The sequence below is a fragment of the Mauremys mutica genome, chromosome 8, assembly GCF_020497125.1.
Source record: "Mauremys mutica isolate MM-2020 ecotype Southern chromosome 8, ASM2049712v1, whole genome shotgun sequence".
NCBI lineage: Eukaryota > Metazoa > Chordata > Testudines > Geoemydidae > Mauremys > Mauremys mutica.
This window is the reverse complement of record NC_059079.1, coordinates 49025438-49039693: the sequence shown is the minus strand read 5'-3', so window position 1 is coordinate 49039693 and position 14256 is coordinate 49025438. Positions and strand designations below refer to the sequence as shown.

Here is a 14256-nt window from a genome sequence, read left to right as displayed (position 1 = left end):
GCGGCGGAACAAGTTTGGGAACTACTGATTTAGAACATAATTCAGTACTGAAACAGGGTCCTATCATGTGATTGAGGGGTATTGTGCTTTTTGGGGGTGATGACTCTTGAATGTGACATCAAACTAAGGTTCCCATGACATTATTTGAAAGAATATGGGTGCTAAACCTGGCATCCTGGACAAATTCTAACTCAGGCAATGACGTTCATCTGACCTAAATCCCACCTGCAATTTAATTTATTTTAAGGTAGGCTTAACTTTTTCATCTAAGCTGTTTGTAGTTTTGCTGTGTTCTGTTAAACAGCTATTGTTTCACTCCAGAGACAGCTGCATTTTCATGTGGATTTGATTGTTTTTGTGGACTGTGTACTGGGAAAATTTTTTAGATCCTTTGTGATGAAATATAAGATATTATCACTATTATACTTTTAAATAGCATTTCAGAAGTATAATGGTATTGCAGTAAAATATATGTTTGTTCTTGTTCTAAGTGAATACTGAAGCACTTATATTATGCAAAACTCAGGTAAACATTATAATAGAAGATAATCTGGATCAATTTGTGATAATTTTCCATATGCCTAAATCACAAAATGAATAATCCCATAGTGTTCACATAATGCAAGACACAGCCAAATAGAAGGCTGTGTCTAATCCCAGTCTATAATCTCAATGATTCAAATTACTACTGGTAACTATATTCTCCAATTACCTTCTTTATAGCCAGTTCCCACAGCTTTGTTTTCAGGGTAACTGGGAAGTTTGTTCAGTAGGGAAGATGATGGTTGGTGTGATCAAAACAAATATTCTGCTATAAATTAATGATTCAGTGACTATTCAATGACTGGATTTACTATAGAAAATGTTTTTCTTTTTTAATTGGTGTAGAAAAATATCCACTGGTTTTTTAAAAAATTCTGATTTTAAAAACCCTCTGATTTATTGTGGGTACTTCCTGGTAACAACCTAGTTTACATGGATCACCCATTTGCCAGGGTTTTGTGTCATTTAAAGAGACTTAAGCAGAACTCACTTTTTTGACAGCATCTGGCTTCCAGGCCAGCTGTCCATACTGCAGCAGGGCTGAATGCATAACACAGATTTCTTTGTCTGTTTAAAAAAAAACAAAAACATGTTTTCTTAGAAGTGTAAATAGTATACTCACTCCCAAAAGAGAATTGGCAGAATAGATTTGTGGGGTTTAATAGGTCCTTTCCACGTCTAACTTCTGTGATACGATATTGGAATGCTTTGTTCCACACTTTTTCCAACATCACATTTTGATCAATCGACTATTTTTTTTCTCTTCTGGTGTTTTCCCACATGGTAAGCGCAGCAATCCATTTAATTGTATCTGTTTCAAAAACTATTAATGCAATTAGGTGGGATTTTCTATTATGCAGTAAGCAATTAACCAGAACTGCTCATACAGACAGATATATGGGAAAGGATTGGGATTTTCCAGACTGATTCAATGAAGCAATTGATACAATTATCAGGAATGCAGTTAAATCTGTTCAGCTGTATAAAATTCCAATTCCTGATCTGCCATAAGATTCTATGAGGCTTGCTTTTAAAAAACAAATCTGATTTATTATAGTGCATAGATCAAGGGATTGGAAATTGAGTAAGAGCTTTTTATTTCCAGGTAACTAGTTCACACCTGGACCTAGATGTCTACTTACCAAAATTAGTTTTCTAATCAGTGACTTTGGTGTCTATGTGAAACAGGCCATCTCTAGCTAGCTCCTGAAGGACATAAGTTCACAAAACAGCAAATCACCATCCCAACCCTGTAGTCACTCTCAGCAGAAAAGCCCATGATTGTCTGAGCATGGAATCTGAACATACTGCAGAGCCAGCATATGGAAGATTGTGTTGTAGGCTCAGCAGAGAATTTCACCTACCCAGAGCTGCCAGTATGGCCTTAAACCAAAAATATCAAATGTAGGTGCCTAATTTTAGGCACCTAAGCTTATATTTAGGTACTAAGGGCTGGATTTGTAAAGGCATTTAAGTGATTAGCTCCCACTGATTTCAATGGTAGTTATGTTCCTAAATACCTTTGAGGACATGGGCCCTCAAGCAGCTCAGCATCTGTAGCTTCCATTGATTTCAATGGGATTTTGAGAGTTTCAATACTTCTGAAAAGTCACCCAAAAATAAAAATGTGTATTTTCAGAGATGCTGAGCAGCTCCAACTTCTATTGATTTCAATGGGATCAGCAACTCTGAAAATGAGGCCACTTTCAGTTAGTAACTAAAATGCATTTTTGTGCCTAGTGTTAGGCTCCCAAGATGGAAAACATTTGTCTAGGTTTCTTTAAAAATTATTCTAAGAGCTTAAGATAATGTCATCTGTTATTTTGTGCGACATGGTGCTTCTCTGCAGACTTTACTTAAAAATAAAAATTCTATATTATTTTAATGGAAGTATTTAGGGGAAAATGATGCTGTCATCTAGCAAAATATCATGTTCCACAAGCACTAACCATAAACTGCACTGTAGTAATAGCTGTATTTATCTTCATGATCAACAGCCATTTTGCAAATTTGTAATCTCACTTCCCTAAGTGACGGCTGTAAGACAGAACTCTACTTGTGTACGGGCTGCTTTCATTACAGAGGAAGCGGAGAACCCCCTCCTTTCCGCTACCTGCTTAGGGCACCTATCAACTACCAGTTGAGAAGCAACTCGGTCAGATTCTGTGCATGTGTACCCTCCTGAACTGAAACATACAAGGTACAATAGATGGAACTGCTGCAAGTAAACTAAGAAGCATTTTGAGATCAATAGAATCCTTGTCAGAGGAAGATGGAGAATCCACTGTTTTTATTTCCCCATCTAAATATTTCCTCTTTGAAGGAGAAGACCCATTGTAAAGTTATGAAATCCACAAATAAAGAGGAGACAAACAAAGAAATCAAGACCAGGTAAGTTCCAAGGTTTTACTGATAGTCACAAGTGTTCTTTGTAAATGAGGGATTATTATTGCATAGCTGATCAGTGTGAACTTAAGGCACAGTTCTGTTTATTTGTGACAGATATTTATAAAAATTAATGAACTGCAAGACTGGAAATGTACACATAAAATATTCATTTACCAAGGGAATACTTTTTAAGGGCAAGAATAAGAAGCAAATCAAATAATATATCAAGCAAAACAAATAAGAAAGAGGAGTTATTAAGGTGAAGCTTAGAGAACTGATTTTTGAAAATCTGACTAACTTTGATCCATGAAAGTTTCTTTTTAGAGCTACAACTGATGGGAGGAAAATCATCTTTTCACCCTTTATTAAGAGTGAACAACAGAAGATGTTGACCCACTCTTACAGGTTCATCAGCATGAAACCTATCTTCAAAATAAATGGGCAAAATAAGCCTGAAAATGAAGACTTTCATTACCCTTTGCAAATGCTTCAATATGTAAATGTATGGAAAAATATAAGGAGGAAATTCATTAATCTGCATGACTAACAAAGAGAAATAGCACCAACATTAGTGTAACTGTGTGTATGAGGAAATGATCAGCTATGCTGAGAGAAAAGTTAGTCAAAGGGGAACATTTTAAAAAAACCTTTCACAAAGGCTGCTTTAAAGCTGCTTAAACTCTCTTGCAGGTCAAAGGAAAAAAGAAATAGGCTGAGCCTTCTCCTGCAAAAGGCTGAATTCCATGAAAATGTCAATCTTGAGAAATTTGAGAACTTGACAAAAACTTCAAGGTGAGAATTGTAAAATATAAAGAGACTGAGAATTCCTATTAGAAAATGGCCGTCTCTGATTCGGTGCATTTCATCCATGTATCTGTGTACATTCAAGCTTTACATCGAATAATGCTTTAAAGATCTATGTTATTTTAAAGTTTAGCATAATGCAATGCAAGTTATCTAACTTGGCATACATACAGTATATGTAAAGTTTGCTAACGAAGAGTGTTTTTGCACCCAGTGGGCCAGACTGTGATACTGGTATTCACAGAGAATATTACTTTAGTCCCCAGTAGTCCCATAGACTTCAAAAGGACTATTTTGTGTATAAAGTATTATTCAGAATGAATATGATCATAATCTAATCCCCAGGTTTATTTAACTCTATGACACATCAAGTTTTCCTCAATTGGGGGAAGGGGGAAAAGGGCAGAGATGAAAGAAAATATACTAGGTACTCTTCGTATCACCAATCATTTTCATGTAATTTAGTCCCAGTGAAATTTGTCCTTGTGTACCTAGTGCTTATGGGCCAGTTTATTTTTAGTGTTTATTCTTTTATATGTTAGTACCAGATAGTCACACTACTATAATATCCAAGCACCTAACAAATCCAAAGAATAAAATCCAGCATATAATCAAATATTCTCCTGTCCACACAAGAATTGGCGTGGTGGTTCGTTTGTTAGCTGGATTTGGGTGGATTTGGGATTCTGTTCTCCACCCACCCCTTTGTTGTTGGTAGGAAAAGGCTAAGCTGAAAAAGTGAGTTTTGCACTTTATTCAGAGATCCAAGGGCCATTCTAATTAACTGCAGAAGTGACCCAGATGCCTAGAAAACTTCTCCTACCACTCTTTTAAACTTCCCCACTTGTGCACCTAAAACCATGCCACGTCTGCATACAACAGAATGAGGAATAGTTTCAAAGCCATCTGTAGCTAGAAAGTTGCATTTTAGCAGCCATGATTATGTGGGTAGTGGATCACATTTGGGTATCTAATGTAAAGGGAACTGAGGCATCAAATCCTCTTAATGATTTATGGACAGAAAACCTCAAGAGAGGGTGATGTCAGAATAGTGGCTGATAGTCCTCTGAAGTGTTTCTCTCTTCCTATAAATAACACTATGTCCTTGCCTAGTTATGGCTCAGCCAACTGCCTCTCATCCATGTGTTTATCTCAGGTAGGGATGACAGAGGTGGCATTGTTTCTAATCTATGTGAAGTACAGCTGGTCAAAATTTTCTAAAACTTCAGAATTTAGATGGGGTGTGTGTGTGTGTGAGAGAGAGAGAGAAGTCACCCTTTTGACTAGTTGTAGTATAAAGCAGAGTGACATCCTTATATTGTTGGCATTTAGTCCATGTCTCATCGATTTTAAATAGTATGGGGAGAGAACTGGGTCTTATGGAACTCCACAGCTGAATGGTCTGATGGCCATGAAGATGCCCATCACTACAAGCCAACTCAACATTTAACCAACCTGCTGCCCTAGAACATGGCAGAGCATAACAGACCTTGGTGTCCATTCTCCTCAGGCCTCTCCTGCGAAAGCACTCATTGCTGCTCCAAAGGTTTGGATCCGTGAACCTTCTGGTTTGACCTAGGTTCACCCAGTGAGTCCTCAGATCTGAATGACTTGTTCCATATCTAAACCAGCAAAAATGTAACTCACCATCTTTTGTCATTACTTGTGTTCTGGGCTACATACTTGGTCTAAGGAAGTCTAGTTTATCTTTCACTATTACTAAATCCCTTCAGCAGCTATAGCAACTTATATTCCCCCTGCCACAAACTGACATACAGGTCAATTATCTGCAGGTTTTGTATTTCCTACAATTGAAACATTCCTTAAGGGCTCACTTACCTATTTCCTCCATTATATAATCCCCCCACTTCATTGGCCTTGCATTCAGTTCTTACAAGACTCATTTCTTCAGTACTTGCACCTCTTAAGAACTGTTCTGCTCTTTCTATCTAAAAATTACATAATTAGTTGCAACAACTTGCTCTAGGAAGGTGAGTGATATTTAAGACAAATCTTCCTTTCAGTTGTCTGAAGAACAAAGTGGCCATTACCCTAAATTCCTTCCCAATGTGACTGGAATTTCACCTCATCCAGTCTTTCTTAATCCACACAATTTGCCAAGGAAGCCAGACCACATAAACTAGTATTAAAGAGATTTAAGTTAGAAAAGGATCAAGCAATTTTGAAAGCCATCTCAGTTTTTCACAGCATTTGGGACCAGGTCAAAAGAAGTTCAAACTTTATTCTCTGTTGGGAAGAAATTGGGTCCAGTTCAGTGGTGTAGTGGTAAAAAAAGAAGGGGGGTAGACTAACCTAAATTAAACTCCATAGTCCCCAAATGAGAAGCGGGTAAACTGAGTTTATCTAAGTTTACTCTTGATTACACTATTGGTCCCAAGGCACTGGACTGGAATCAGGAGACTTGATCTGGTTCTATTTCCAGCTCTATCACTAACCTACTGTATGACTTCAGGCAAGTTACTCCGTCTTTTCATGCCTCAGTTTTTCCATCTGGGGATAATGAGCCCTATTTTCATTTGTACATGCTTTTAGCTCTGCAGAGGAAAACTGCTATGTGGTATGTAAGTATATTATTCAAAAATTGACTACATATATTGATATCCAGATTCAGACTTAGGACCAGGTCAGAGTCCTGGTACAATATTGCCTCAGACCCCACTCAATTTCTTTTTTCAGAAATAAAAACACAACCTAGCTGTTTGTTCAGGGTTAATCTATAAAGTGTTACAAAAGTAATTTTATGAACTTTTTTTTATCAAGAGATGTGAAATAGTTTTTCTCTATTGTCCTAAACAATGGAAAGTTTGAGATCAATGAAGAATACATGCAGCTTGACATATTCGATAAAGAATACATGGAGTTTTAAAATAACATGACATTTGAAAAATGTTTGTGGTAAACAAACCAGGCTACGTGTGTTATTACCTTATGAGACTATTGCCTTTACCATGCTGTGGTGACTTTGTTTTCAAACTGTTGAATTTCCTGTATTCTGTTAAAAATAGACCGTGGTAACATAGCCTCAGACAGATTGCAATCAAAACCACATCTCTGCAAGAGTACATCAGTTTAGCTACTAAGCTGTTCTATTTTCAAAGTTAAAAAGGTAGTTGACCTGGTTCACTTATGATCTTTACCCTTGCATGATGTAAATTTTCCTTAAAGATTTGGAGCACAATGCAAACAAACACTCAAGACACAATGCTCTGCTTTAAACATTTTCTCTAACAGGTGTTATTCCAATAGGCAAAACATCAACCAAATGCTTTTGAAGTCTCTAGTGGAAAGAGCTTCTCTTGTAAAGTAATCTAATCAGACACCTTGTGCAATAAGACAAAGTGAGAGAAATAGCAGTAATATATATTACAATAGCTTCATAAATACACAAAACACACACTTCATCAGAAACACTTTTTGTGTCTTGTACAGTGTGACCCCTGAAGAAGCAGTGAGATGGGGTGAATCCTTTAATGAACTGCTTTCCCAGAAAGGTTAGTAGTGTTTTCCTCACCCTATTTCTTGATGGAAAATAACACAATGTAGGTGTGCAATTAAATACACTTGGCAGTTATCTACCTTCATTATGATAGGTCATTAATAGCAGTATGAGTTTTCACTCTGCTTGTGTGCTTAGGCAGCACCATGCTGTCAACTACGGAAAATAAAGATTGATTTGTAACTTTAAGTTTGATATTTCATTCAACAAGAGCAATGTAACCATAAGAGATACAATGAAGGGTTCCTTCAATAAACAGAAAAAAGGTGATAAGATGTCATTAAAATATTGTTTGCTAAGGAATAATGAGCTACTCATTAATGAATATTTAATAATAATGAATACTTATGGACTACTTAGATAAAATTATTTCCATTGTGATACTGGAACTGATTATTTAGAAAAATATGCACTGAAATTAAGGTCTGTCTTTTCGACTATGGACTATATTTTTAGAGTTAACCCAGAAGGATCACTGTGCTACAATGAGCTGACGATTGAAAGTGGGTTGAAGTCTGCTAGTAACAATATCACCTGCTATTTTGCCTCTGCCCAAAGTAAAACATAAATGTATCCCAGTCCTGATGGGATTATAATCTTATAAAGATTACATAATGTTTCTTTCTTTTTGCACACAGTATTAGACCTAGTTTTGTGCTAAAATGTCTTGTTATGATTATTTGTATACTGGGGATTACTAGCCATGTATGGGACATAGAGACTATTAAACTCAATTTACAATGCAAATACATTCATGTGGCAAAATGGTTCTGAATTTTTATCAGAATTAAAATCTGAGAACATGCAAAGTATCTAAACTTGGGTGAAAACTCAGAGTGATCAGTATTTCAGCAGTGTATCACTTTGGGTGTCATCCTGCTGTCTGTACTCAGTCCAACAACCCACTGACATCAATGGAGATTTTGTCTAAGGACTACAGCTGGGTGAAATATTCATTAAGGAAAGATTTTTTCCTAGTGAAATAACTTTTCAGGTTAACATCAGCAAAAGGGGAGTCACTGGTTCTAGTGAGCAGCCAATCCTTATTTTAAGGTCACGGGTAAACCACTCAAGTACTCTGTTAATCTCAGGATAGCAGAAAAAGGTAGTGGATTTCAGAATGCCAGGAAGTCTGGAAATGTCAGGCAATTATTGGTGGTGACACCTGCAGTGCATACCTTCAAGTAGATATATCATCTAGGACCACTGGAGCCGGAGTTTGAATGGTTTGAAGCCATTTTAAAGTAAGTGGTCAAAAGTCAAATAGATGCTTGGAGAATTTTGCCACATACATGAATTTTGCTGGATAAGACACCATGAGGCATATTTAGACTATAATGGAGGTATAGAAGGCAAAGATTTGTCCACAGATTTGGCAGGCCATGCTGGACATGACCAAGGTGTTAATACCAATGTTTACATCAAATGACATCTTTCATTGCAACATTGCTCAAATGTTCATGGAGGGCAAGAACAAAGGCCAAGGGATGGATATAGACAAAAATGGTCAGCCACCCATGACACACATAATTGTCTAATGTCTGAAACGTAAGTTACAGATAAAAGGCTTGTTTCTTTTCCTCCCTTTAAAGATAAATGCTGTACATAGCAAAAATGAGTCTTTCAGTATAGTGTTGACCATTACAATCTTTCAATTTTCACATAGCAAGTAATTGACAGTAATAACATTCCAGTTATTTCTGCACAGTAAGTATATTTAATAAGGGGGAATACCATGAACAACTTGGCAATGATCATTATATGCAAAGAAAAATGTAAAGGTTTTATTTACATTACCTTTTAAACTATCTTCTGAACTGGGCTCATTTCTGGGAAACAACCTATTTGTGAATACAATCAAGATTTAAATGGCATTTCAGGCATCCTAAGTCTGATTTGGAAGCAAAGCTCAGGCCAAAATGGTCAATAATGGTCTCATTTTTGGGTGCCTCTGTTTTTGAGTGCTCAACTTGTGACCATGTATGGTCTATTTTTTAAAGATTCTGAGCATCCATAGTTGCTACTGAGATCAAGTGGAGCTGTGTGGGTCAGTATCTTTGAAAATTAGGCCCTGTGTGTCCCAAAAGGTACATCCAAAATCAGAGGCTATATTTAAAATTTATGCCTAAAGCCTGATATCATTTCCTCTGGACTGACTACAAAACAATTAAATTGAACTTATTTTGTGATGTAAAAGAAAAGTCCATAATGTGAAGTTACAGATAGTGCAAAATGAGACCAAACGTGTTATTACATAATTTAACTAGAGGAACTATATTCTAGTGTCTAAGAGGGATGGTCTTTTAACGCTTCCATGAATTAAAGCCATGCAATGCTCCCTTTTATAGCCGGACTGGATGCCTTTACAAGGTTTCTGAAAACTGAGTTCAGCGAGGAGAACATTGAGTTTTGGACAGCCTGTGAGGATTATAAGAAGAACAGAGCATCTCATCAACTTCTTCCTAAAGCCAAGACAATTTATGAGACATTCATAAGGAAAGATGCTCCAAAAGAGGTACAGTAAAAACTGAAGATATACAGTGCTTGATACAAGCTGCCTCTGATAGAATCTGCCTTTCATAAATGCATACACAGAAACATCATCCATTCAGCCATGAAGGTCAACATTTGATGAAGTTGCAGCAGTTTATCATGTGTACCTTGCCACTGGAATGCTGCATCTTAAATATCAAATCACTGCTTTGGAAGGAAGTATGGGACCCAACACCCACGGAACTGTCTCTTTCTCTCTCCCCTCACCCTGCCCCCATGATATTCTTTTAACTCTACAAAAAGGACGGTAGGTGTAAATATGTCATGCTAGTCAAAGGAATTTTCAAACTTCTCATTGCTATATATAAACATCTGATTTAACATCATGTTGAGTAAATTTAAGATCTGTTGTCATAATAATGCACACACCCAATAGTAAGTCATTTGTCAAACAGTGTTTTGTGTACATTTAACTCTGCTTCCAGAACAGCAGAATTATTCTCTGTCTGCTAAAGCAGCATTACAGATCAAATTATTATATTGCTGAGATTTCAGAGGATTTCTTAAATATGCCAAATGAATAAAATAAATCAATAAATTAAACATATCCTGCAAGGTAATAATTATAACATTTTAAGCAGAGAAAAAGCTTGATTGGCAAAAAGACTTCGGGATTTTTTTTAGTTTTATTTTTTCTGAAGGAATCTCTGAGTGATGAGTCTATACTATGGTATGTTATAGACAAACACATACAAGATACATTGGGACTGATTCTCATTTACACTGCTTTGGAAGTGTAAAAGGCTTTTAAAGTGGATAGAAATTATATTAAACTGTCGGAGTGTTGTAAAGTCTCCTTCGTGTAAATGAATATAATAATTATTTTTCCTTGCACTAGCAGGAGGATGGACTGATGATAAACTCCCACTAAAGTCAATGAAGGTTTGGCTGAGTAATGACTAGAAGATCAGGCCCCTAAAAGGCTTTTTGCATCTCTATTACCTATAATTCTATATAACACATTAAGAATAGGTGGATTGCCTGTGCTCCTATTTTCTGTGTTCTTTTCTTATTGTTGGTAGAGGAAATGTTAAATGTTGGCAAATCTAAAAAATCATCTGCTGATGTAGTGCAGAAAAAAGTATCACTGCTCAATCCAAGGAAGTGATTTAAAGAATAGTACGTATTAGGCTCATAATGCCCTCTGTGTGACCTTGGGGCTTACCACTACTCCTGCCAAAGCATAGAGCCTATTTGTTTGGTCTACTCTCAAAGAGTAATAGCCCTGTCCTATGAGATGCGGAGTGGTTTCAATAACCTTTTACATTCTATCATGCGGCACCTTCCAGGATCAGGCCCTGTGTGAATATGAGGAGTTTTGAATTTTCTGAAGAGGAATACTATTTTGCCAGTGTGCTATTCTACCAACCGTTTGGGTGGACACCAAGCTATAGAAAGAACTATTGATACAGCATCCCTAAAAGCTCCCTTCATTTTATATATTGTTCATAGATTATCTTGCTACACTGATGACCTGTAAAGGATGAACAGGGAAGAAGGAACCTAGAGCACAGATGATGGAAATCACACATTGCCCGATAGTGTCATACTGACCAGTTAACTGATATGTTGTTACTGTGATACCAGCAAAGGCAGGATTGTTGTTCTCCACTACACCATCCCTTAAGTGTTGGGCCCTGTGTATTCTCTTGTCATGCTTCAATCCAGCTGTTGAGATCAGCTGGGATGCTCAAGCTGACAGTCCTTAAATTTGTTCATCAGTGTGTTGATAACTATCTCATTAAAGAGCCCTCAGCTTTGGAACTTGTTTGTACCAACAGAAACTAAGTTTACTGTCCAGCAGGGCATGTTAAAAGGGCCTTTTCTGAGAAGATAGGTAGGAAGGCTCTGAACATTTGGGGACTCAGTCATTTATCATTACTTGATTTTCAGTTTTCACATACAAACTACGTGTTGTTATATTTTTGTAAATGCACAGAGAGGAATTTGAAAAATATAAAATAAATAAGTTATAAAAGACATTCTTGAAGCTGTATGGAATTTACTAATTTCTAAATTATGTGCTGCATATACCACTATTGTGGATCTACACATAATCCTTATACTAGACCACCACTCCATGAGAATAGCCAATGATAATATATAATTGTATTTAAACTGTAACCAAAAAGCTCTGGGATGTGACTTTTTTCCCTTCCAAAGTACCGGTAGCCAAAAACCATTAGAAAATAATTTTGCTGCACACTTTAATCATTAGAATATTATAACCTTCCTGTTACAAAGATGCTCTACAGAAATGGAAGATTCAAACAGTATCTGGTCAATTCAGGCTAGGGGTTTGTTACGGGAGTGGTTGGGTGAGATTCTGTGGCCTGCATTGTGCAGGAGGTCAGACTAGATGATCATAATGGTCCTTTCTGACCTTAAAGTCTATGAGTCTATATAAAGCTTTGAGCCAGCAAGACTGAGTATCCTTGATTCCTGTTGGCTTCAGTTGGAATTCAGATACCTCAGTACTTTGCAGGAATGGTCACAAAATCTCCCTGTGCCAGTGTCAGCAGCAAATGTACAGTGGACACTATTAGAAAGTCAGCCCTAATGAAAAGGTTTTCCCTGTTCTCAGTAGAGATCTGTGGTAATTCTTTGGTAGCAGCTAACAAATGCTGACTCCGTGGATTTCACAATACTTATATCCAATTTAAAGTATTTTTAGTAGAAAGTTGTTTTCCCAAGTTAAGTATTATTGTTATTAATGACCATATATAAAATTAATTAATGTACTGCATGCTTTTTTGGCCTTTTCCAGGTTAACCTTGACTTTAACACGAAAGAAGTCACCGCTCAGAACATTACTCACCCTACACTCGACAGCTTTGATGCAGCACAGGCCAAAGTCTACAGGCTGATGGAACAAGACAGTTACCCCCGCTTCCTGAGATCTGACATGTATTTAGACCTGATTAAGGGAAGGCAGCACTCTGGCCATCCTGCTCTTAGAAGGCGATCACGCTCTTTTACCTTCAATGAATTCCAGGATGTGCAATCAGACTTTACCATTTGGTTATAAAGAAATGTAACCTCCTTGGATTCTAACTAAAATGTAGCAAATTATAACACACAGCATCCTAAACACAAACCTTCAGCTGGTGCAAATGGGTATAGATCCATTGGCTTCAATGGTGTTACATCTATTTACCCCACGGAAGGACCTGGCTCAGAAAGCTATAGTCAGTGATTAATTTAACTTATTGTAAAGAGATATGCAGCATATTGGCAAGATGTGTTAGATGTAATGTATTCAGACAAGATATTATGTCTTTTAAACTCAACTAGGAGAATGTATGAATTCTTTCCACAAAATCATATCTCACAGTGAGAACTTTAAACTTTATTTAAAAATACTGTTTTAATTTTTTTTTTTTACAAAATTCATCCTCCATCCTGGGTCCATCATATTTAGAAAACACAATGTTGTCACCATCAAAGTCTTTACACTTATCATTTGCACATAATTAATGTTACTGCAATAGTTCCTACACTAAGCACAGGTTTTTATACCACAAGCACACAGAAACATTAATTAAGCAAAAGGTAAAAATGTCATGATTTTTAACATCAGCCACTATATAACTTTGACTACTTCTTATTTTAAGAGGTACATAGGAAAATGCCTATTTAATTAATTTTATAGTACTACATTTTATGGTATTTTCTTATTACATTTCTCTGTTCTCTCTATCTAAATTAAGCTGTATAGTTTAGCCTTTGCACTCAAAAATTTGTATTATACTATTTGCAGCCAAATAAACAGTAATAAAGGGACAAGACTAAGCAATTTAGTATGTCTTTGTGTCGTTAAATACCAGTTGAATGAACTTTTAATTTGCCATTCATTTGTAAATTTTGTATCATCCCAGCTTGACTGCTAAACTTTGAGAGACAAATTCTGGCCATCTTTGGGATAACACCCAAGTGGGGATATGATATAACTGTAAGGTCAATGGCATACAGGCCTCCATTCAACAAAGCACTTACGCTCATATTAAGCACTTTAATGGGTCTAACACACATATTTTTTAAGGATGTGCTTAAGTGTTTTGTTGAATCGGGGACAGAAGCAGGACTCATTTATACAGAATGCGGGTGGATGTTATTGATGATGGACATATAGCTCTTTTGTCCCAAACACTTGCTCCCTGACCATTCTGTTCCACTTGGTGTTTGCCCCTTTACTGGAGAAGTTCTCTGAGTGACAGCACTTCCCAGAATTAGACCCAGAACATCTTTGACTGGGTCTCCCTTGCTGTACCAAGCTGCTGGTTCTGCCACTGTAATTCCTGTTATGTGCAAAATCTTTCCACTCATTCAAAATCTTTATTTAACCAAGTAAGCTCCCTTTGGGGAAAAGTCTTCATTTATAATAGGGGCTTGGGCAAGGTGTCTCAGTACTGCTTTGCATGTCTTGCTGCAGTGGTAACTGGCAGCCTAGC

The 14256-nt window shown here is 36.8% G+C and overlaps 1 protein-coding gene across 1 annotated transcript; it reads left to right on the top strand.

The window, feature by feature from the left end:
- The first annotated feature begins 2591 nt into the window (after positions 1-2591).
- On the top strand, positions 2592-13594 carry RGS18 (regulator of G protein signaling 18). Its single transcript, XM_045026145.1, has 5 exons — positions 2592-2934; positions 3622-3723; positions 7186-7247; positions 9601-9767; positions 12573-13594. The coding sequence occupies exons 1-5, from the start codon at positions 2816-2818 to the stop codon at positions 12831-12833; spliced, it is 711 nt and encodes a 236-aa protein (XP_044882080.1). The 5' UTR covers positions 2592-2815; the 3' UTR covers positions 12834-13594.
- The last annotated feature ends 662 nt before the right edge of the window (positions 13595-14256 follow it).